The sequence below is a fragment of the Prinia subflava genome, chromosome 2 (genome assembly GCF_021018805.1).
Source record: "Prinia subflava isolate CZ2003 ecotype Zambia chromosome 2, Cam_Psub_1.2, whole genome shotgun sequence".
In the NCBI taxonomy this organism is placed as follows: Eukaryota; Metazoa; Chordata; class Aves; order Passeriformes; family Cisticolidae; genus Prinia; species Prinia subflava.
In genome coordinates, this window is record NC_086248.1 from 5,625,074 (window position 1) to 5,649,490 (window position 24,417).

Here is a 24,417-nt window from a genome sequence, read left to right on the forward strand (position 1 = left end):
CAGCTGCATTTCTTGTAGCAGCATTACTGCAGCTCTTGACCAAGAAAGTCTGGAAGATTTTTTTTAGTAAAAGAAACTGGATTCCCACTATTGGTAACCAGTAGCTGTTTTTTCCATATATAGCAGCAAGGTGGGAAACAAGAAGTCTGTTATATAAGAACTGTGACCTAAAATTCCAAAGTCCTATCACACTTCCAGTTATTTTTAACAAAGGCATACACTTTGCAGAATCCAAGGAATATCTGGGATGCATACAAGTTGAAACCATTCTCCCCCAGTCATTTCCCCCAGTTCAAGTTTGTTTTCCAGAAGTGTTTTAAATGAAGCCAGCACTCCATGCTTGACAGCATTATAGCAAAGATGTATTTTAACTTCAGCGTTTCCAAACAAGAAGAAACAAAGAAAACATTTGACATCTGTATGCTCCACAGGTCAGTAATGAAACACATCATGCATCATTCTTGGTTTGCAAGTTTAAGTTACAAGCAGTACACAGTGTACTCAAGTTCTCTTTCCAATAAACTTGTTTGTACATCATAGAAAGTATCATATACACAGAAACCAGATCCCACCCAAAAAGGTGTCTGACAAAATGTCACATCAGAGAAAAAGTCACTGTTTTTCTCCAGGCATCATCTGTGCTTTCAATTTCATCAAGCTCACACCCAGTAACTTAAAACAGTTGGGCAAATGTCCTAGCAAGGAACTACCCAAGAGGTACCTGCAAATACACCTAAGAATAAAGGAAATGTTTGACCCTAATCTGAAATACTCAAATGCTACAAGATTCTCTTCATAGTTTTACAAAGTTTTTTTTTTGCCCTCCTCAAAGAAGGGCCTCACAGTGCAATACAGAACAATGACATCAACAATTCTCACATTCACGTCCCCAGCCTATTCTGAGTGTTATTGTTCCCAAACCCTTTGTTGGGGAAAACCTACTGCTCTATCCTTGTTGCATATTTGGGCAAGTAAATCCAAGTCCCAAATGACTGATCAACACTGACAAACTTTGCCCCCTCCTTAAAATCAAGAGTCACTTGGGCTGATGATAGAGCTATTCTTGCCACACTTAAAGTGGGGTTTAAGGAAAAGCTCTGAGATTACAACCCAGTTATTTTTACATCTGCCACAATCACTGCTATGAAATTACTGCAATAAGAAGAATTTCTACTAAAGCAATATGTTCCAAAGTGCAGAAGCTACAGATGAGGGTTATGGCATTGTTATTACCTTATCAAAGCCTGTAGATCTTCCTTCAAACACACAATACATTTGTGCTACAATTCATTTTTAAGCTGCAAATAAGCAACAAAATGTGGACTCAGTGCATCAGTTTGCAGTGTGCCATCCCTTTTAGGACAGTGGATAGGGAAGGTGTTAGTAACAACCCAGAGGTTTGGGGTTTGTGCTCAGACTTCCCCGGTCTCTGAACACTGCTGTGAACACACCACTGGTGTCGTGGTTCAGCTGGAGCCCCTGCAGCACTCAGTTTTACCTGTTCCAACAAATTCACCTTCAGACACAGCTAATGGCCAGCTGCACTAAGAATCAGCCTTACAGCCCTTTTCCTTCAGTGTTTTCTTAAGAAAAGGGCAATGCAGGAAAACAAGGCAGTTCACAGCACAGTAACAGCACTGAGTCAGCTGGAGTTCACAGGATTTCATACACATCCCCCAAATCAAGGGTATCTTCCAACAGACCTGCATTTTTCCTGCCTTCCTAAAGCTGCTATTACAGCTGAACTTCCAGCAGAACCCTTAAGCTGGGCTGTTTCATTGCCTTCCCTCTGAAGCGTTCCCTGCACCCGAATGTGGCCCCTGGAAATGTCCACACCTGTTTGCAAGACAGCTTGGTGCTAAGCAAATGTCCCTGCCATCGCAGAGAAACACAACAGATCTTCACTAAGTCTGGGATTTAGCCCAGCAAAAGGAATTGTGTACCCCAGCCCTCCCTTTGCAGTACTGTCAGTCACGCCCCTGGATTAGCAGAGCACATCCAAAGCTGAGGTGTTCCCATCCTTGCCTTCTGCTGGGGGCTGTGGATACAGACATAAATTGCATTTAAAAATACCCAGTCTGCTACTTCTACACTAATTTTGAAAGTTTCTTTCTCCTTCAGGCATTGTACTAAGCAACAAAGTGCAGAGAAATACTATCATCTCACAGGGAGAAGTCTGACAATCTGCAGCTTTTCTCACTTCACGTTTTTGTACAAACTTTAGTCAGCAGATTCTCACTTACCGTTTAAGTGAGCTCACAAAAAACCCACAGCTACACTAGCAAGAAGATTTATTGCCACACAAAAAAAAAAGAGAATTTTTTTTACCTTTGTTGACTCAGAATTAATATTTTTCCCTGACAGAGGTTTTCCTCTGGAAAAATAAATTCCAGTTTTACATCATTTTTTTTATTATCAAAGTGTGCTTTTTCAGATTTAAGAACATATATGGCTTGAGATTTATAGAGCTACCCCTTAAACTGCATGTGTAATCCTGATCATCCAATTCCAAGGCCCACCCAGACTGAGCAGATAAAGCACAAGACACAAGTCAAACTCAGAATGTCCAGCCTGAGCATCCTTGTTCCTTAACTTATTCACCTCCTTTAGCACCACAGAAATAGAAAAGACTCCATTTGGATATACAGATATGGTGTTTGTACATCCTGCCAGCTGCATGGAACTCCTAGAAAATTTAGTGCAGTGTACAGGAAATAGAAAAAGTAAAGGCCTACATTTACCTGAAATCATAGCTAAAGTGGTAAAAACCTATATTTACTTAGATAATTTTTAAAACATTAAGAATCAAGCAGTTTAATGCTGGTTGCTAAAGGCAATACCAATTAAGATTTGTATTTTGGGCTACAGTTAACATAGTAATTTGAAGAAATAGATGTAACTTTAAACTTAGACACCTAGCCCTGCATGACCTAGCTGAATAATAATATTCTTTCCTGCAGGATTTAATCCACCAAGTTATCTGTAATGGTGATCCATGCACAAGCTTCCTTGGGCAGGGAAGAAAAATACTAACAAAGAAGTTTAGTACTGTTCAGGGATTTGTTAAAATCAAAGAGACTCAAAAAATCCCTCAAAGAATAAAACAAAAAAAGAGGGTGGGAAATGAAATCATCATTTAATAGTCTGTGAAGTGCACCCCAGTTGATGTTATTTCCCTAGGAATAGCCATTATAAGGTATTTGAGGTCTATTGTCACTACAGGTCTACACACACAGAGCTTCCCAGGTTTACCTAGGATATCTTCAAGCCCTGGAAGATGAAGTGGCTGCAGGGTGAAACAGGAACATGCTCTCTCTCCATCCCTGGTCTTTACATGCCCCAGAGTACCAAGGGATCAGCATCCACCTCCTTTCACTCCACATATTCATGCTGATCCACCTCCACTGTTTATTTTCTTTGTATAGGCTTATTTTAAGCCTCAAACAGGAAATAATCCCAGCTGTTATTAATCTTGCAGCAATGGCTGGGCAGCTTCAGTGTGTCGGATTTGCATGGAATTTGCTTGGGCGAGGACAAAATGCTTAACAAAAACTGCAGTAAAAACAAAAACCAGCAAGCTACCCAGGAAGACTCCTACAACAGTGGAGTAGGAATCTGCTCTGCGGCCTCCAGGAACTTCCTCAGCAAGGATATCCTTCACAGCATTGAAGGAACCATTGTTGGGCAGTGGGCTGATGCCAAGCAGGTGGCACAGTAAAGGGTACAAGTCTGTAGCATTCATGAATTGTTTGGTGGCATTCTTCCTGAAAGCAGGCCCAACTGCCAGGAAAATGGGATGCATTTCTGGTATGGCGTTGTCATATCCATGATTACCAACTAGAAATAAAAGAGAGATAAAAGTGAATATCCCAAAGTTGCAAGACAAGCACTGAACATTTTCCTACAATTAGCAGAATGCAGAAAAGGCACAGCAATCCTAAGAGAGGTTTAGAATTGTTTTGATTTACAGCACAAATGTCTCCTAGCAAATATCAAATCTCAGAACTACAAAGAGAAAATACCTAAAAAACCCACAATGGAGAGCACTATTTAACAAAGAGGAGGAAATAAGTGAGCTCATATGGCAGTAACAGCATTGTCAATGGCACACTGTACACCCAAACTTCCTTGATTTTCCTCAAGGAAAAACTCCAACTTTGCAACTGGTCCAGATCTCTTCAAGAAAATAAAAGAAACCTTGAAGAAGACACTCTGACATTTTGTTCAATTTTGCTCACCATCAGCTCAGCAAGGAAGAACTCACTGGTGGATGGCCAGTGCCCATTCCTGACAGCAGCATTAAAAACTGGGAATGTGTCAAACACACAGGCACAAGAAGGTGCTCTCAGCAGCTACTGAAAATCTTGTTAAGTCTTGCTGGTAACACTCTTCAGGTTCATAGCCAGCAGCAAAGTTCAAAAGGTTCTCAATCAGAAATGTGAGAACTGACCATATGACACCTGTATTTTAGGTTACCAAGATGTTACAGGTCACTGTCTCTACCTATAATAAATCTCAAAACTGCAAGGTGAGGAACTTGAAGGTGTTGGGGGCTTTACTCCTCCAAATCTCCTAGAATGCATTTTTCCTCCAAGGCAAATAAAATCACTGCTGTGCAGTAACACAATATACAAAGACTCTGTAGCAATAGAATGAGGTTACTCTAAGTGTAGCACCCACACAAGCTGAGAACTTTCAGAAAACGTTCTTGTATTTTACAACCCAACACAACCCTTCTCCAGTAAATAAGTAAAACATGATAAAACAACCCTATGCACCCTCTACTCAACACATTCAGTTACAACTATCTTTTTTCATCTCTCAGGAAGTGCTTATTGGTTTGCTACATCCTGAAAGACCTCAAGCATGGAGCCACTAAAACATGTGATTGATCTTATCTCAGTAAGTTTAATGTTTAAAGAAACAGTAAGTGCAGATCTTCCTCCCCTAACAGTAGGGTGCTTCCCATCCCATCAGGGGAAAAAAATATAGATTTCACACAATTTAGTTTTCCCTCCCAGCCTTAAAAAAAATAAGAAATGAACACTGGTTGTTGACACTAAGAGAGAAAGTACCACCTAAGATCCCTGCCCTGGAAGATATAGCAAAAAGCTATAAAGACAGAATACTTACTTAGAAAACCATCGGTCTTGTTATGTACAATTTCCCATCCTTTATCAGCCACTGCTAAGATGGGCTGAATTTTACTGTTGTGTTTGTAATGAAATCTATCTGGAATCTGCTCCTTTTTATATACAGTCATGTTGGGATGAGCGTTGGCCAAAGCTTTATATACTTCATCCAGTTTGCCTTCAAACAAACAAAAGAGACAAAAGACAAAAAATAAATATACCAGTGTGTTTACTGAACTCATCAGAAGTTAAAATACAGCTGAAAGAAGAGGGCAAAATGCACTTCCCCAGAAGTGAATTATAACTGTGAGAGACAAGAGTGTGTGCACGGAAGTTTCTGTGAGAAATGCAGAGCCTCAGTCACAGTAAGATCCCCCTCAGCACCAGACTTCACAGCCTGTTCCCAAGCAATAACTGCCTTGCTAATTTTAGAAAAAGCCCTCAGTTCACAGTTATCAGAATGTAAGCTTCTCAGGAATGAGTTAGAAAGCATTCAGTTGTCTCCTGGGAAGGAAACCAAAACTGTTTGTGAGGTAATGGCTGCATTCAGGCCAAATCCTGTCACCTGGCTGCCTGTGACAAGTGACACTTTTTATCTGTTTTAAATCAGTTTGTTGCTTTCCTTTATTATTCAATAACAGCCAACAGCATGAGCTACTCCTCTGTATTCCCAGTGCCTGCTCCTTTCCCTTTCCTAATTACAGTGAGCACAAACCCTCAAGAGCTCTACTAACACTGAATAAATAGGCATTTTCCACCCCAATTCTTTATTTGCTTATTTCCAGTTTCTGAGCTTGCCTTTCCAGTAAAAGCCACTGAAGAGCCACAGTCAAGTTGGCCAAGCTGGCTGGAGCACCAGTGCAGAGAATGGAGGAACCAGGATAGGCAGCCAGGAACACAAAAGCAAGTTCATGAATTGACATCTGACCAGATTTCTTCATTTCCCGCCTCCACTTAAGGCCAGATTCCTACGGAGAGCCATGGAGTGCACACAACAGACTCCTGTGACACACCAAATCCCTCAGCTCCGTGACTTAAATATTTGTGGGACGTGCAGCTGAGTGCACAGTGTGTCTGCAGGCCCCTTTCACACTGCCATTTCCAGTATCCATGGAGTTTTGAATGGATATCAGTGAAAAAAGTTTGGGAGAAAGTGGCCAATATGGCCAAGAAACCATCTTCCTTTTCCCCCTCAGGTCCTAGAAGCTGGTATAGGAATTCTGGAGGAAAACATAATAATGTATACGTTCTAAAGGAAACACATTACTGTTTCTTTTCTCACAGTGGCACAAAAAAGATCACTAAATTAAGAAACAAAACAAAAGTCAAGATGAGACAGCAAAAGCGAAGGTATCAGAGACAGTTACAGTAACAAGAAGAGAGACTCTAATGCAGCATTTCCAGGACTATATTAGTAATAAAGTTAATTTTGTTATGCCAGCTTTCTATATGGGATGGCAGGGAGAAGCCCCAAATATAGCAAACTTGAGTTTACCCTCATTATTTGAATTAATTTATTAAATGCAAGAAAAAGGCCAGCATCACCAGCTGTGGTACAGGTACCTTCTTTGTGAACATCTAATTAGCTCCCCTCACACACACTGATACACCAACATGGTTAAATAGCTTCAGTCCATCTCTTGGGGAAGCAATACACACAGTTAAAAGAAATTGCTGCATTTTTAAGCATTCAAACTTTTTCCCAGTCTCACTAAGTTTTACCATTCCCTTGGTTTAAGAAAGACAAATTGAATAACAGATGAAGAATCAGTGTTATGTACTTAAGCATATATCAGCTTGTACCTGAACTGACAGTGAAACTCATTGTTTTATAATAAAAATCACATCTGGTACCACTGAAGGAAAGAATTTTAGCTGTGCTCAAAACTAATTCTTGTTTATTGGTAATGTAATAAATACCTGAATCTCTGGGCAAAATCAAATCCAAGCTGTTTCTGAAATCCACTGAAATGGTTTTTTTACTATTCTATCATGTAACTGCAGCACAGATATTGTTTCTTTTCAGCATTTAGCAGACAGGAGAATCAAGTGACACATCTTAAAGTTCTCCTTTACTGCATTAGGGAGGTTTCAGCACTGAAGTTTGCTGTCACAGTGTTTTTATTTGCTAATGAGAACATCCTGGGCAACCTGTTTGCCTCTGTGGGGATGAAGCTCCTAAACTTGGCTCTTTTACCACCACAAAGAAAAACAGCACCCAGCTACAGGGCCTGACTGTGCTCAGGCAGCAGAGACCTCAGTTTGGGCATACTCACATTTTAGTCTGGAGTATTCTTCGAATTAAAAATTACAAGACACATTTGTTCATGCACTTAAAGCTCACTTAATTCTGCAAAATACTCTCCCTGCTTGGGCATTACATACAGAGTGCTATCTATCCATTAGTGATGCAAATGTTACAGAACTCTTAAAAACACCTTTCCAGAAGTCTGCCTTGAAATTCAACTTCCAAATGAGCAGTTTTTTTGTGTAGGCAGGTGTGTTATTTTCCAGGTCAACACTTTTGCACCAAGTAGTTTACAGTAATTAATCATCAAAATAAAGAGCAGATGCATTAGTGACACTAAATATACACCTGACACCTCACCAACTCTTTGGTGACTGCAACCAGATTTCAGATTTCAATTCCAACACTGTTCTTGCCCATCTTTATCTCAATAAAAATGGTATGAATGTAACTGGCTGGCTGTTCAGCATGACAGGGGGAAAAAACTCAAGTGAACTACAATAGCTGGCAGCTAATCAAATAGCAAGCACAGGCTTTCTTTTTATCAAAGATCCCCATCTGTTCTCAGTTTACTGTTTGAGTTAGAAATATAATTCTTCCTCTGTGACTTCAGCATCTTGATGAAAGGCAAGATAGGTAACATTCAGGTGTTATCTATCTAGAGCACCATTCAGCCTTGATGCTGCCACTAGATTATCTTACTTCTCACAAGGACTAAAGGATCCTTGGCAATATTAGTCAACAGCAAACACATTTGCTCCCTTTTCTTGTCTGAAAGTTAATCCAGGCTTTTGACAGAGCCCGTTAAAAGAACAAAGGGATCTTGCAAGCACTCCTAGCTCAAGGCTGATGTCCTACTGCCATCAATGCTGCTACCACCAACTCAGTCTATGAAGTTTGGATACTCAAGGACCTCCTCAGGGAATGTTACTGCTGCAGCTCCTACCTTCTTTTGGCAGAATGGCTACTGTGGGGGAGTGGTCGATGACTTCATAGAGCTCTCTGCTCACGTACTGATCCAGCTCAATGAGCCTTTCTGAGGATGACTGTGACATTCCGTGATCACTCGTGACTATGACATTTATCACATCCCACAGCTTCGCTTTCTTCAGTTCAGAAATGAGATAGCCCAGTTTTCTGTCAATGTCACTGATTATCGCTCCCATAAGTGGGTTTTCTGGGCCCAGAATGTGGCCCATCTCATCAGGCTGTTCCCAGTACAGGAGACCAAAGTTTATGGGTTCTTCTGATGTAAACCAGCCAATGAGCTTTGCTACCCTTTCTTCAAAGGGAACAGATTCATTGTAGGGCATGTAATGTGTAGGCAAGACTCCATGTATCTTCACATCTGTTCCAGGCCACATAGCAGCACCAGATTTGTGTCCTTCCCTCTGGTTCGTCACCCATATTGGGCTGGCCTCTTCCCAGAACTTGGAGTTGTGGGTGTTCATTTTGTTCAGGGAGAAGGTTTCGTTCAGGATGGGGTCGTACATCTCGTTGGCGACGATGCCGTGGCTCTCCGCGTAGAGCCCGGTCACCAGCGTGTAGTGGTTGGGGTAGGTCTTGGTTATGAACACGTTCGTGACCTGCCTGACGTGCACCCCGCTCCTCATGGCAGAGTCAAAGTTGGGAGTGGGCACTCTGTAGATGTAATCCCAGCGAAAGCCATCGAAAGACACCAGCAGCACCCTGGGCTGCGCTGCCTGGAGAGACAGTGCACGTGGAAGAAAGAGTAAGAAAATTCCCAGGACTTTCCAGGAACTGCTCATGGCTATGCGGGAAGGTATCTGTCCCCTCTTCTGAGGCAACATGGCATCTGTTAGAGAGAGACAGAAGCTGTCAAAGTCATAACTCAGTTTTAAGAATGAGTGGCTACAATATTGCTTATGCATTTATGTACTCTAAGATATATTTTACAAAAGCATGCAGTGACAGGACAAGGGGGGATGGCTTCAAACTGACAGAAGGCAGGGTCAGATTAGATATTAGGAAGAGATTATTTACTGTGAGGGAGTGAGGCCCTGAAACAGCTCCAGGGAAGCTGTGGCTGCCCCATCCATGAAGTGCTCAAGGCCAGGTTGGACAGGGCTCCGAGCAACCTGGTCTTGTGGAAAGTGTCCCAGTCCACGGCAGGGGGTTGGAACAAGATGACCTTTAAGGTCCCTTCCAACCCAAACCATTCAGTGATTCTAATTCTGATCATAAGCCTCAAGGATGTCGACTACTCCTAAATATGGCAGGTATTTCTCTTTTAACAGTCCTTATGTGACAAAATATGACACAAAACTTCACATTGTATTGGCTTGTAGCTCCCCTGCCCCAGTTTCCTCCTGTTCTTCCCAAACAATTTCTTGTTTAAAACTCAGATACCTACTCAAAGCAAGATCCCTGTAAGAACTCTCCCACAGAACTTTCCTGGCTGTAACTGACCTAAAACTTCATGCTAATATTCCCCACTTTTTGCTCAACAGCATCATTTAACCCCAAGAACAGATATTGCTCAATCCAATCCTGCATGTGGGCTGTACCAATCTTCCTCACAGTTCCCTTTAGGTGCCCATTTTTCAGCAATCCTCTGGGACTCAATCACCACTGAAATTCAACTGGAAAACAGTAAATTTGCAATCAATAAATCCACCTTAATACTCAGAATACATAAATATCCTAGTGAATACAAGCATTATGGTATAACAAGCATCTGAATACCACTGCAACCATGGAATGGAATCTGTGGCTGCCCCATCCCTGGAAGTGTCCAAGGCCAGGATGGACAGGACTGGGAACAACCTGGGCTGGTGAAAGATGTTCCTGTCCATGGCAGGGGGCTGGAATGAAACGACCTTTGTCCCTTCCCACCCAAACCACTCTGTGATTTTAGGATTCTGTGACCTGCAGGCAGTCAAATGTTACACCAAACTTGGGTGTCTCTCAAAATACAAATGCAAGCCTTGAGTTCTGCTAAGAACAAACTGACACTCCAGAGATGTAATTCCTCTTTAAGCAAACAACACAGACCCAGAGGCTGCAGATTGCCTCAGATCCACCTGATGGGGAATTTCTTCCAGCTGAACCTGAGGGATGAAAGGACAACACACTGTTGTGTTCATCAGAACTCCAGTGTCAAATAAATTAGCCCATAAATTCCCCTTCTGGGGAGGGGTAAGTATAGACTGAAGCCCTCTCAAGTGAAATCAAGTCTCTGCTTCTGAATTCCACACGATTAATGATCTCAGCATAATCTATAATTATATTATTCTAATTCCTTAACTGCATGCTCTCGATAAATAATAAATGACTGCTCTTCCCCGGATACAGTCTAAACACATCTACTGACCCGGGTCTCTGCAGAACTCGGCACCACCAAACTCTGGGGACCCGGGGGGTCTGGGGGCACGAACCCAGCGGGCAGCCAAGGGCAGGAGCTGCCACACGGACGGACGGACGGACGGACAGACAGAGCAGCGCCCCGGGCCCCGCTCGGCGGCCGCCGGAGCTCAGCACACGCGAATGCCGAGCCCAGGCCGCATTCCCCACACGCAGCGCCCGCACCCCAACCCGCCCCGGGCCGGGCACCCCCGGGCACCGCCGGGGGACGCCGGACACCCCCGGACACCGCCGGACACCCCCGGACACCGCCGGACACCCCCGTCCGCGGAGCCGCCCGCCGTTACCTGAGGGCCCGCGGAGCTGCGGGTCCGGCCCGGCCCCGCCCGGGAGCGGCCCCGGCGCTGTCACTCAGCGCGAGGGGCGGGCCCGGCGGGAGAGGGACACGGAATTACGGAGTCACGGAGTTGCGGAGCTACGGAATTGCGGAGTCAGGCGTCATTTGGGTCGGGACAGAGCTCTGAGATCACAGATCCAGCCTGTGACCGAGCACCACCGCGTCAACGGAACCGGCGCGCTCACTGCCGTGTCCAGTATTTCCTTAAACGCCTCCGGGGCGGTGACTCCAACGCCTTCCTCGGCAGCCTATTCCAGTGTCTAATCACCATTTCTGTGAAGAAATTCTTCCTGATGTCCGGCCGAAACTTCCCCTGCCTCAGTTTGAGGCCATGTCCCCTTGTCCTGTCCCTGTTCCTTGGGAGCAGAGCCCATCCCCACCTGGCTGTCCCCTCCTGTCAGGAGCTGTGCAGAGCCACAAGGTTCTCCTGAGCCTCCTTCTCCCCAGGCTGAGCCCCCCCAGCTCCCTCAGCTGCTCCTCCTCAGACCTGTGCTCCAGACCCTTCCCCAGCTCCGTTCCCTTCCCTGGACACGCTCCAGCCCCTCAATGTCCATCCTGAGGGGCCCAGAACTGGACACAGCCCTCGAGGTGACCCCAGCAGTGCCCAGCACAGGGGACAGTCACTGCCCTGGCCCTGCTGGCACAGTCCAGGTGCCACCGGCCTTCTTGGCCACCTGGGCACGGCTGTCCCACGTTCAGCCGCTGTCACCAGCACCCCCAGGCCACAGGTGAGGTGACCTCGTGGTGGTGTTTGGAGCAGGCTCCCAGCACAGCCCCTGCACAGGTGTCAAGAGGGGCAGGTTGTAAGGGTGTTGCTGCATGTCATAAATTAAATAGAAATAGAGCTTGGGCAGGGCTGTCTTGGCTGTGACCTGACTGTAAAAAAATCTAAAATTCATTCTCTGGATATCTGAAAGTGCTTCTTCAGTTAGAAATAATAATAATAATAAATAATTGGGGTTTATTCTGCTGTTTTTCTATCAGGCTTTTTTTCTCCTCTTGTGTTCTGAGGCTCTAAATTTTCCATTTGCTTCCTAGCAGATGCTTTTCCCCACCTTTTGATGTCCAGACCCACAACTATGCCCTGGAATGAAAATGAATTTATCCTTCCCCATCTCACTAGAATCTGAACTGCTGAACTGGATAAAAATCCAGCATTTCCTAATTGAGGATCTGTGCTATGTGTGAGTCCAAAGTCCATGTTTGTGTATCCACACAAACCCCACCCCAGCTCATGGCAGTGTACAAAACCACAATCCTCTTACTGGTGCACAGAATCATAGAATTGTCAAGGTCGGAAGAGACCTTCAAGATCATCAAGTCCAACCATATGGAATTACAGAATCAAACATGATGCTTATTAATCACTTTAGAGCTGGCACTGCCTATCTAGTGTGAATATACATACATCTGTGTGTGTGTATGAATATATACACTGCCTATCTAGTGAATTATATTTATTTATATTTATATTATTTATATTTATATTATTTATATGTATATTTTATATTTATATTTATATTTATATTTATATTTATATTTATATTTATATTTATATTATTTACATTTACATTTACATTTACATTTATATACATATACATATACATATACATATACATATACATATACATATACATGTACATATACATATACATATACATATACATATACATATACATATACATATACATATACATATACATATGTGATACCTTTCTCCCCCTCACCCTACCACCAGGGATTGTACTAGGGGAGAAGGCTCTTCTAATTGTTTTCTTAATGTCTTTTTTCCCCTCCTTCCTTACTGGTGTCCTGTTACAGGTGCGAGGCTGAGCTGGTCCAAGAATCACATTGCTGCTGTGCCTGCTAGAACCTGTGTGGCTGTTCTGCATCTGTAGGACAAAGTTCAAATCCGATTCCTGGTTGTGAACCCCACCAGAAACTTTGGAGAAAGGGAAAAAAGGAAAAGGTTGTTACAAAACTGCACCTGTGTGTATTGAAAACTCCTGCTGGGTGTCCCTCAACAGCAATGTGCTGTCCCACGCTGTTACTCATTAGCTGGAAAAAACTGTGCTCACATTTACTGTTGGTTCAGGTTTGATTTGGGGCTCTCACTCGGATCCGGAGGTGTTGGGAGCTGCCTCTGCAGTGCCTGGGATCAGTCACTAGAGGGTACAGGTGCATCTGGATTTAAGGAACGACATTAATAGCTGGAAATGATAATATTTGCCTTGGATGCCAGAAATGGCTCAGCTTCTTAACACTGAATTAAATGAAAGCAAAGCACGGAGAAGGAGTTTGCTAATTCCACCAAAATGTTTAATACCATCATAGATTTTCATTGAAGTACAGAGCTAATGTGAATATTTGTACAAAATATGTGGTTAAAAATAGTATTGATTTATAATATATACAGATATGTCACATCCGTGTCAGAAATGCAGACACTCGAATGAAACCATGAGCAATGCTTTTAAATCTACAACAACATACACGAAATATTTCTGCAGCTACCCACAGTAGGACAACTTGCCAAACTGACACTTAAGGATCCACCAGTCCTTACAGATGGCATTTCTGTCAGAAGTTTCTGTACAAGAACTCTGCTCTAAAATGGATTCAAAACATTTACCTTTATTAACCCAACAGTGAAGAGAACACATCTGTGTGACACTAATGTAGACACAACTTTCTCACACTAGATATATGATCAGTTACAATAATTTGTTAAAAGAAGGCTGATTTTCTGGTGAGAATAATAGAGAAGTTTAATCTTTCTCGATGGATACTCTTAATATTGTGAGTGAGGAAGCCCCTGATTCAAATGGGCCCTTAATACAGCTCTCAGGTACACGGATCTGAATCCTGAAGTCTGTTTTAAGGTTCTAAATATCTTCATTTTTCATTAACTTCAAGGCTGCTCACACTTCACAGCTTTCCCAGCCTTACCTCCAGCAAGAATCTCCCTAACAAATGTCCCTATTTAAGCTTTGTAGCTGCAGCATCAGGACACAATCCTATACTGAGTCTTGCTGCAGCCCCAGAATCTGTGTAGTTACTGAACTGACAGAAGGGGAGAGAGAATTCAGGCTGGTTTTGTAAAGCTTTCTGAGCATTTCTGCAGTAGGGGCTTTCAGGGTTCCTGCCCTTCCATCCAGAGTGCTGCTGCTGTTCTGCCTCTAACAGTGCTGCTTCTCTCCCCTCCAAGGCAAAGCAAATACACTCCACACTTCAAATAGACCTGTGGGAAAGCCTTTAAAACACTTCCCCTCTTGTCCTTTCACCCCTGAATGCTGCAGTCCACATGTGTTCAAAAAAAGAGCACTGCTACTGTTATAAAAACATCTCTTTTTAAGAGGAGCCTGGAATATGGACAACTGCTGTACTCCTGCAAAAGATGGCTTAAACCAGGAAAAGCAGTGTTTGGGGTTTTTGCCAGTGTAACTTGTTATTCAAGAGCTTTGCATGATGCTGAGTATACTTGAGGGTCTGGCTGGGACTTTAATCCAAACCTGATTTTGCTTTTTGATAAACCAGAACTAAAAGTGATTTCTTAGGAAAAAGGGGCTCAAGGAAATGCAAAAGTCTTACATTACACTGGTATGTAAGAGAAAGTCTGAAACGGCAAAACATTTTGTGCTGATGTGTTTGCTGCTAAAGAAGGCCAAACATTTAAATTCAGTAAATATTCCTTAGAGGATCTGAGAGCGCTGTGACTGATCAGTCTGACCCTCTGGGACACACAGCTCTGCCATCCACAGCTGAAGCCCTGCTGCTCATTTCCCAGTGCTGTGTCCAGTGCCAAGCACAGCCAGCATGTTGCAAACACAGCATTTCAGTGGGGTGGATGAAGAAACTCACTGTGCTGGGGGAAGCTCTTCTGATGCTCAAAGTGAAGAGTAAACTAGGCCTCCTGCCTTTCACCTCCAAAAGAGGTGAAAAGAGCCCCAGAAGAAGTTCAGTATTAGTATTTTTTCTAATTAAAACACAGAGTTAAGGCCTGTCCTTTCCAAAGGAATTAAAGAGCTCAGAGTGTACTTCTTGAGTAAGACTTCTTAAGTGGATTTAATTTTCAGAATCATGAACAATCATCCTTTGAGAAATGAAGTTTTTTATGCCAGACACACAGAAAACCAACTTTTTTCAAATCCAGATTTGAGAAATTCAGTATCGGAATTTCACAGGACAGTTATCAGCAAACTCATCTTCCAGTTTCCAGTTCTTTGCAAGACCCAGCACAAACTGATGCAAGAGACAACAATTCATTTCAATTTTTATAATAATGAATGTTAACAGAAATCTTTCCCCAGCCTGGCTGGCAGCTGGATGCCATGTTCCTTATCCAAGCACTCATGGCCACAGCATCAGCTATGATTATAAAAGCACAGTGAGAACCAAATCAGGCTGGGGACGTGCTGAGCTTTTGCTCACCAGGGACTGCACTGCAGCTTTTTTTGTGTACACCGAGCCAAATCCACAGCAAACCAGAGCAAGTTCACATGACTGTGAAACTGCAGCAGCTTAAAATGGAACATGGCATATCCTGCCAACAAGAAGGCTGCTTTCCCCTTAATTTCTACTGAACCAGAGTTTGGCCTATGTCACACATTTAAGCATGTTCAGGTCTACCAGGGGTATACACCACACTACTCAGTTTATTGATATAGTTTAACTCTTTAAATGTTGCTTTTCCAAACGCCAGTGCAAGCAGAACACAAAAATACTGTTTGCCATATTTATTATTTTAAACTAAGCTCTGAATTATACAAGTGTAAAAATGATTAATTAGCCAGTAGCTTTTTAATACTCCTATAAAATATGACTAAATAGAATATTTCAAAAGTTATGTACAATACAATGGAAACGCTCATGGCATCTGTGACAGTGCCCAGACAAATCACTGGAATCGCATCCTGCAAGGAGTTCAGTCCATTCCTCACAACAAACAATATCCTGTATTTTTGCTGAAAGGTTTTACAGTGCTGCTGAATGGGAAAGTGGGGGGAAAAGACCAAAGTAAAATCAACCCACCCCTCTCACCCAATTTAGGATCAAATTAGTGCTACAAAATTTATGCATGGGAAGAATTTGTATAACCCAAAACACTTTACAGTATCTATGGCTGTGGTCTTGCTGTAGTTAAGAAAGGGATGCTCTTGCCATATTTTCTTGGCTGAAAATGAAGTTTACTGGAGTGTGTCTGTGTATGTTACGAAGGGGGGAGTTTGTACACCTTGTCTTAATTACAAAAATCAAGGCCACAGAAATTACTTGTTGTTTTGTTCCAGAAGAGCAGATTCCAAAATACTCTTTCTCCATGCACTGGAAATGTTTTCATGCTTTAAACTGTAGTGAAGAAGTTAATAAAATGTCAGGTTCATTTCTGAAGAGGTCAGAAAGGACAAGCAGGCAGCAGGCAACAGAAACAGCAGCTGTACTCCCCCGATTTCCTCCTTTAATTTCCTAAGAGCAGCAGGAGCCCTGTCCACCCATCAGAGGCCCCAGGGCATCACCTCCAGCTGCTCCCTCCAGCTCCTGCTCTGGGGAGGAAATTAAAAGGATGTGGGCTGTGCCTCTGGAGCCACAGTATAACTCTGAGGCTCCATTTTTCCAGGGTTCCGGCAGGAGAGAGCTCCTGACACCCTGTGAGAACAGTCAGAGCGGCTGACCTTGGAAAAGCTACAGAAAAGCAAATTCCCACTCAAATGAGTAGGGGCTCTGCCTGTGATTTACTGAATAGGACAATTACCCTTCTAGATAGTCAGCGTTTTTTGAAAGAAGCATTCTTTCCATGTCAGGCATGAACCAGCCTTTATAAACATTAGCTTCTCTCACGAGTCACAAGTGCTGATTCTTTGATGATAGGGACATTATTCCACAATACTCGAAACACTTTTTCTTTTATGATGACTATTATTTTATCACATACAGGTAATATATAAGCTTTGACCATAGAGGCCGCTTTGAATTTTCAGGTTTGTAATTGTGTTTCTATTTCGGTGCTTCAAGCAATGAGCCGTGTTCTGCTGCCCCCTGGATACAGCTTTACAAAGCACGGAGTAGTCCCTGAATGGGGCCTCGTTTTAAATCTGTTTGAAAATGCACTTTGAGGACAGAACATTTAAGGTCCAGTGCTTTAATTTGCAGTGTAGTTTTACATCATTTGAGGCCAAAGTACTTAGTTCAGAACCATGACTCTCCAAAGTTTGAGGACATGGATACAAGGACAAGATTTGGCCCCCAACAGTCTTGCCCGTAAAAAAACCCATTAGCAATGATATCTGATCATTTACATGTTTAAATCTTACTGTCCCTGTCTATACTGGGCTAAACTAAACCCCATGGACATCAGTGCTGGGTGTTCTCAAAAGAGCCAGTGGTGTTATTCCTGGAATATTCTTTGTAGCCTAAGATGGTGTTTTCAACAGGATACATTCCTAGGCCTGTGAGTGACAATTTGTTTCCTTAAACCAATTCTAAATGTATCACTGGAAAAATAATTGAAGTGGCACCCCTACGTTACTTAAAGGAAACTGTACATAGATCATGAAGATACCAAAGCCCCATTTTCTGTTCAGTCTGTGCTGTATTTAATGAGCAGAATTCTGTCAGTGTAACACGCACACAACAATGCCCATAATGCAGCAACAATTATCACATTATAGAAATGTGCTGAGTGAAGAACTACATCTCACAAGGAATACCAGGGGGGCTGTGGTGGTTGGAGGCTGAACTACGTGACAATGACAAGTCCTCATTCCCAGATGTCCCCACCACGCAGGTTGGGAGTGCCATCTCCTGTCCTCAGTGACAGAGCAGCACTCCCGCTGTCCTGGAAGTGCCACCAAGCCAAGACCCCTGCGAGGGGGCCTTGACCCTGCTGAAGCTTTGCAGCATCGCTGCCAATGAAGGGTGTGATGGAACCCTCCCTCAGAAACCAGATCATTAGGTTTTACAACAAAAATCTTGATTACAGAACCTAAGCTGACTTTTCAGATCCTAGAATAAGCTTCCAAGATGTATTTACTTATTTTAAGCTGTAAAGGATTTTAAACCATGGAAGCTTGCTGTGCCATTTTATAGTCACTTTGGGGAGTACAGCTGCAGCTAATTAGCTTAAAAATCCCATCATACCTTTACACATACGCTCAGTTTCTGCAGTATTAATTTCAGTGGAACTACTCATGTGCATAAATTAAGCGCATGCTTAAATATATGCAAAATCTGAGCTCAAATGTCTAGAAAATATGTTCTCAAAATGACAAGTATGCATTAAAAAAATAAATCATCGTGGAAGGTCTGCCAGACAGGGAATCCGGGATCTGTCTGCTGTCAGCCATGATGCAAACACAGAACAGTTTTTGTAACCCAGTATATATTGCAAGTGAAAGAAACATGCAGGATGGGGTGAAAAAAGGGGATTCAGTTGCATGCAGTCTAATTTCAAGTGTGTAATTATGGTCCTGTTTTCTTTGGCCTAAAAAAAGAGGAAAAAAAAACCCAACAAAAGAATTTCAAATAACCTCTGCTCACCTCCACAAACCCAAACTGCATACTGCTCAAAAAGGGCTTTGAAGCACAGGACATGGGAAGGGAAAAGGGCTGAATGTTAGAGATGTGCAAGTAATTACTGGAATTCAGGGCTATTCACCACACCACTAGGAAAGCATTCAGCCTGTAAATGTTACTGGAACGTACAGCTATGACCAAGAACAAGGAATCCCATCTTACATGAGCAGTCAGCTCCTCTTCCTCAGACCCTGAGAGAAGCACCACTCACTCCTTGATAGGAGATAAACTGACAATCCCTACTGATATTCTGACTCCCTTCTCCCCAGAGAGAAGGACTGACCAGACCCCCCAGCAGCTGCAGCCTCTCCCCTCAGCCCAGAGAGGTCCATCTCACTTCCCTGCCACCATTTCAGACCACCGTTCTCCACAGCTGTTGCTGGAAGAGGGTTGTTTTCTGTTTCTGAAAATGTTGCAAAGATAATATTCCTCACAGAAAATTCCAGGGCGGTGAAACAGCCAAGCTGCTAGTAGAGTAAAAACAACACACCTACCCCTCCTTACAAAAAAGGGAAAAGGCTAAGGTTTGTTGGGAAGTGAGGAGGGCAGAGGAACAGGCTGCTTGATGAAGGGCAGTAGCAATCCTGGGAGTTTGGTTATCAAGCCTGACATTGGCCTAATTCCCACCCAAACGACCTCTCTGGTAGTGGTGTTTCAGCATGCAAATTATAGCTGTGAAAAGATCCTCAGACTGAAACCCTCCCTTGTTTCCTCAGCCTTGTTTTGTCCTTTCCAGCTAGATCTATCAGTTGGTGTGTGATATGGTTACAGGTACAAAGATCTTTTTCCTAGCCCTTTTGTTAGAGAGGCTTGATTACTGTGAAGGGGTTTCAATGACCTTACTGTCCCGTGCTCAGAAGGCAAAGGCTGCCTTTCAACAGAATAAAGCAAACAAAAACCAAGAGCTGTGCTGGAGGAGAGAGAAGTGCTGCTTCTGCTGGAGAGGCTCAGTTAGATACGGGCGGCGGCACACCGGGACGTCGAGTTTGAATGATTTTTGGCTTTGGAGAATTCTTTGGGTCCTCGTCTTCTTCCATGTCGCTGTCGCAAACGTGCACTACCACACTGGGAGTGGACTCTGTTCCTGCGTGCAGCTCGTATTTCTCTCCTGGAAGCAGAGAAAAGCAATCATGTCAAAGGGAGGCAATCCACATAGAAACACAGCCCAGGGCACTCCTGGACTGCAGAATACTCCACACCTGGGTAGGGAGCTGTGTGTGTGCTGCTTCTAAATACAGGTGAGCACCAGCACAGCTGGACTCTGTCAGCAGCCACAACACATCCTGGGGACCCTGTCCCAGGAGGTGGTTTGATCACAGGTCTGTAAGGCATCATAAAATACACACATCCTCATGTCTGTAATGGGTTTTGGTACCTATATTAGTGGCCAATAGCACTGAAATAAACCCCCAAAGTAGGCAGAGGAGAAAGAACACAGAAGTGCACAATTAAAAAGATGAACTGGAACCCAACCTATTGAATCTTTGGTCTGAAGTAATTTCACACCTGTAGGAGTTGATCTTTATTTCTGCTGTGGCTTTCCTTCAGTCCCATTTAAATCCCAATTGTTGCCCTCAGACAGATTTCAACACTTAACCCAATTTCTCCAGAAATAAAAAAACCCACGTATCTCTGCTCCAGTCGGATTTTGAGCTTCAAAGCTCTTTAGCTGGGGCTGTAACAAATTTTGTCTCTGCAGATGAGATTACAGAGCAGTCTATAAATGCTCACTAGAACAGGCTGAACGCCTAAACAGTACATTATATTTTCTATCTACATTCCTTATTTAAGTCTTAACACAGTACTCTTCTGAGGAAGATGAATGTGGCTTCCCCCACCCCCCAAAAAATATTCTGCATTGGAAGGGATCCATAAGGATCAAGTCCAGCTCTTAAGTGAATGGCCTATATGGGCTTGAGTGGTTACCTGCAAAAATCCACAAGCAAACAAAGGATCAGACTTTCAGTCCTGAATTCAGCCTGCTGGCACTACATGTATTCAGGATTGTACATGGGATACAAGTAGGTATTGGTTATTAAATTACAGGGAATTAATTTAAGACTTTTAAGAAAATAACATTGCCTGCAAAATCTTCTGAGATGAGGAAGGTGAGGCCCCAGCAAACCCAGCTGGCCTCTGTGGTGCAGTGGCTCCCAAATGCTGCACCACTGGCAGAACCTGGCAGTGCCAGGTGTTGTACCATGGAAGCAAATGGCAATCCCTGCCTCAAAGCACTTGTGGCTTGCTTGTGGTACTAATTTGGAGTTTTATTTGTTAGTCACTTTGTGGCAGAGTAATTCATGTAAGGAAGGGGTTGCAGCTTTGGCCCAGCATTAGCACATGCAGTCTGGGACTATGCTCTCATGCTGTTTGTGCTGACAAATTCCTGGTCCAAATAACCCCGGCTGGCTTGAGACTCGAGGACATGCTGTATTTTTGCCTAAGAAGAAGGAGGCAACTAGTGAATACTAGCTATAAGCCAGGCATCTTGCTGTGAAAAATATTTTACTGCTGTGATACCATTAATGTTGACATTTAACTGCTCTATTTTTGGCAACCTTTCCTCTGAATCCAAATCGAGCAAAGCATTACAGGTCTTGCTGATAGGCTAAAATATAAAAAGAGAAATAGCTTGGTTGTGCTGCATTGAGGAATTATATGGTTTTTCTTTACCCATTTTCCCTGTGGGCCTCAGCTAATTTCTCAGCTCTGGGCTGACGTCAATGCCGCCAGGCAGCACCGAGGGCTGCATTGGTCACTGTCACCGTGGGCAGCTCTGCAGTGCCGCGCACGCAGCGCCGGCCTGTCCTCCTACACCAGCACCACCCAGGAAACCAGATTCACTGCCCTCTTAGAAGGTAATAATCCCAGTTCAAATGCCACATTCTTTTACTGCTCAAATCCCTCCCAGAAGGACTCTTTCTGCTGGAAAAGAACAGTGAAAAAAGTACAGACGCAAGGGAAAATATTCAGATGCCTCTGGCACAAGTAACTGCAGCAGCAATTAATGTCACTTTGCAAACCAAAATGTGATGCACTCATAAATTAGGTTTTTAAGGCATACAGTTATTTCTGAGCATAAATGAGCTGCAGACTCTGTTCTGTACTCAACAGCACGAAACCTTTTCATGGCGGAGTTAGGAACAGGATAACAATAACTCTGGGACTTTTGTACAGCTGTATCTTGTTCCAAACATAGTCACTGTTTGTAGAAAAAAACACTAAGGTGATAAGCACAAAATAATAATCCAATAGATACAGCCAGATTAGCCCTTCCCTTCTGCTGTTTTTCTATGTTTTGGGTTTTTTTTCTCTTAAACACCATTTCCAGCATAAAAAAAAATCAATGAGCTAAGTCTGCAGCAGTTCAGCTATTGAAGTAATAGTTGACTCACTGAAGTTATGTTTGCAAGACCCAGGCTGTCCCAAGCTATGAGTAGCAAGTTGAGTTAACATAGCTAAGACTCACCAGTTTGTGTAAAACCACCCAGGTATTTGTCCAGTGACCTCATTCAGCTGTCTCTGACACGGCCTCCTCTGTGTTCTCAGGCCCTACTCTGATCCATGCTCCTGCTTCTCCTGCTTGCCTGGAGAATTCTTACAGGCTAGCTAAGCCAAAGGATCTTTGGGGACAGAAGGCTTTCTCCTCCAGCTGTCTTTGGCCTATCTCTATCCTGTAATAATAAATTTAAACCTTCACATAAGCTAAAAGTGGCAACTCACATAAATTTACTCAGAAAATTGTCATAAAATTTATCAAATACACTCTGCCCTTCAGGGAAGAATTCAGCTGTGGCACATCCACCATACAGATTTGTCCAAAAATCTTTCTGATAAGCCCCTGAAACCAGCAGTGATGTTCCTCTCTAATCATTTGCTTTGCCTAAGAAAAACAGTAAGAGTTTGAAGTTTCCTCCCTCAACAATGAGCACACAGCTGCTTTTATGACTGGGCTCTACCTTTTGTGACCGCAAGAGCCAGGAGTAAACCCACAGTCTTGGGTGACGCAAGAAAGCTGAGCACAGGGGCAACTTATGATATTTCAGAATTAAAAATAATGGTATAGGATTTTCTATCCCTTTGTGAGTCAGTGCTGTGACCTTTCACTGATGGTGCAGCTCCTGTCTGACAGGGCCCTTTTGTCCAGCAAAGTCGATGTTCATGTACATAAAGAATAATGAACAAATGCTAATGATAACATGTAGCTACCTCATCCCTAATTCAGACTCATGAGCAAAGGTTAATGAGTTCAGAACTGCCCATTCCATCTAAATGTGGCATTTGCATCATGAAAATACTTTCCACTTACACTCCCTTCATCCAAGTGCTTTACAAATAACAGATGCAAATAACAGGAGGTCCTTTGTATGGGTGCATGTTTGTGGCAGCAGAGCTGCAGCCCATCCCACGCTCCATAAAACACCTCTACAGCACAGATCTGCCATAGCAAAGCTGAGGAGCTGCTCCCTGGAAGCCCATTACTGACATTGCAGGAGCTGGGCACTCTCCTCTCCCAGCCAGAGGCAAAAGAATTCCTCCATCCAGCAGCTCTCCTGTACCCTGCCCCTGGTAAGAAAAGGGAAGGGCAAAAGCAGCCATAGAACAGCAGGGAGAGGAAGGACAGAGATGAAAAGCTTTACCTATCACCATTTGTTTGCCCCTCTATCCCCTTTTAATCCTCCCTGGGAGTCATATGAAGTATTGAGGATTTGCTTTGAATCAGTGATGATAAACATGAGAGTTTGAAAACACTTGGGCACAGAAAATCTGCCTTGTGAGATGATTTGAAATCCCTGTGTACAGCATTGATTGGGCAGAGTCCTCTCACACATTTTCCCCTTCCCTAGGGAAGGGTGAGCCAAACCCAGGGCAGAGCAGGGGCAGGTGTGCTCTGCTTGCTCCTCAGGAAGCCCAGCTAGAACATGGCAGGAACAGCTACTTCTGAATTGCTCAGAGACAAAAACAAAGCCCAAACCCAACAGCCAAGTGGCACAGGCAGCTGCCAGGTCTCCTCTGTGTCCCAAGAGCCATCACTGTGGACTCAAGAGCCACCATGTGTGACACTTCAGAATGGTGCTTTCATAACGTGAAAAATGTATTGTACAAGACCTGGAATGTAGCCTGAGGTGCAAAGGCTGCTGGAATGCTGATAAGGGACTGTGTAACATGGAGAGGAGTGCAACTGGTGCAGACTTGTCTCTGTGGGCTGCTGGAGATAGAGCCTTGTAGTGATTTTCCAACAGAGCCTGAAGCTGTGGAGGGCAGTGGCCACTGTCAGAGTGCAAAACTGCACCAGTGAGTGAATGGAACAAGCAAAGTGCTCAGCACCCTGCCCTGTGCTGGGTGCTGCTGTGCAGTGCAGTTCCCGTCAGTGCAGCTGCGAGCTGTGAATCAAAGCCACGGGAGAAAAGCAATTTCTCTGCACAACCACAGTGCAAGCAGCAGGGGTTGAGGATGGCAAGGGGAGGTCAGGGTGACACCTGGGATCAAAAGGGTGACAAGAGGACAGTTTGCAAATTACTGCACTAGTAAGTGGCAAACAGCTGCCTGTCCTTTAAGAGGAGCAGCTCTGCTGTAGATACAGCCTAGACCTGGAGACTCCCTCTCCCTCCACCTGCAAATGTTCCTCATATAAAATATATTTGCAAGGTGGGGTGGTTGATTGGTTTTTTGCCTGTCAGGTCCAGGTTGTATCCTCGCCTGGCTTAACCTCGAGCTAGCTTTTACCTACAGGAATTCTTGCAACC

The 24,417-nt window shown here is 43.6% G+C and overlaps 2 protein-coding genes across 4 annotated transcripts in view; both read right to left on the reverse strand.

Moving 5' to 3' along the window:
* Window positions 1–340: 340 nt before the first annotated feature.
* ENPP5 (ectonucleotide pyrophosphatase/phosphodiesterase family member 5) lies at window positions 341–11,308 on the reverse strand. 2 transcript variants are annotated; one of them, XM_063423722.1, is made up of 4 exons: window positions 11,052–11,308; window positions 8,327–9,196; window positions 5,134–5,310; window positions 341–3,837 (listed from the first exon to the last, which is right to left on the reverse strand). In XM_063423722.1, the coding sequence occupies exons 2-4, from the start codon at window positions 9,189–9,191 to the stop codon at window positions 3,467–3,469; spliced, it is 1,413 nt and encodes a 470-aa protein (XP_063279792.1). In that variant the 5' UTR covers window positions 9,192–9,196; window positions 11,052–11,308; the 3' UTR covers window positions 341–3,466. The 2 variants fall into 2 exon arrangements, with proteins under 2 accessions (XP_063279792.1, XP_063279799.1); XM_063423729.1 differs by lacking the exon at window positions 11,052–11,308 and adding an exon at window positions 10,715–10,912.
* Window positions 11,309–15,738: 4,430 nt separating this feature from the next.
* The window catches only part of RCAN2 (regulator of calcineurin 2), an 81,380-nt gene continuing 72,701 nt past the window's right edge, over window positions 15,739–24,417 (reverse strand). For both annotated transcript variants that reach the window (XM_063423760.1, XM_063423771.1), the window contains one exon: window positions 15,739–19,778. In XM_063423760.1, the coding sequence (XP_063279830.1) occupies window positions 19,618–19,778 (161 nt within the window). In that variant the 3' untranslated portion in view covers window positions 15,739–19,617. The remainder of the gene's footprint in view (window positions 19,779–24,417) is intronic.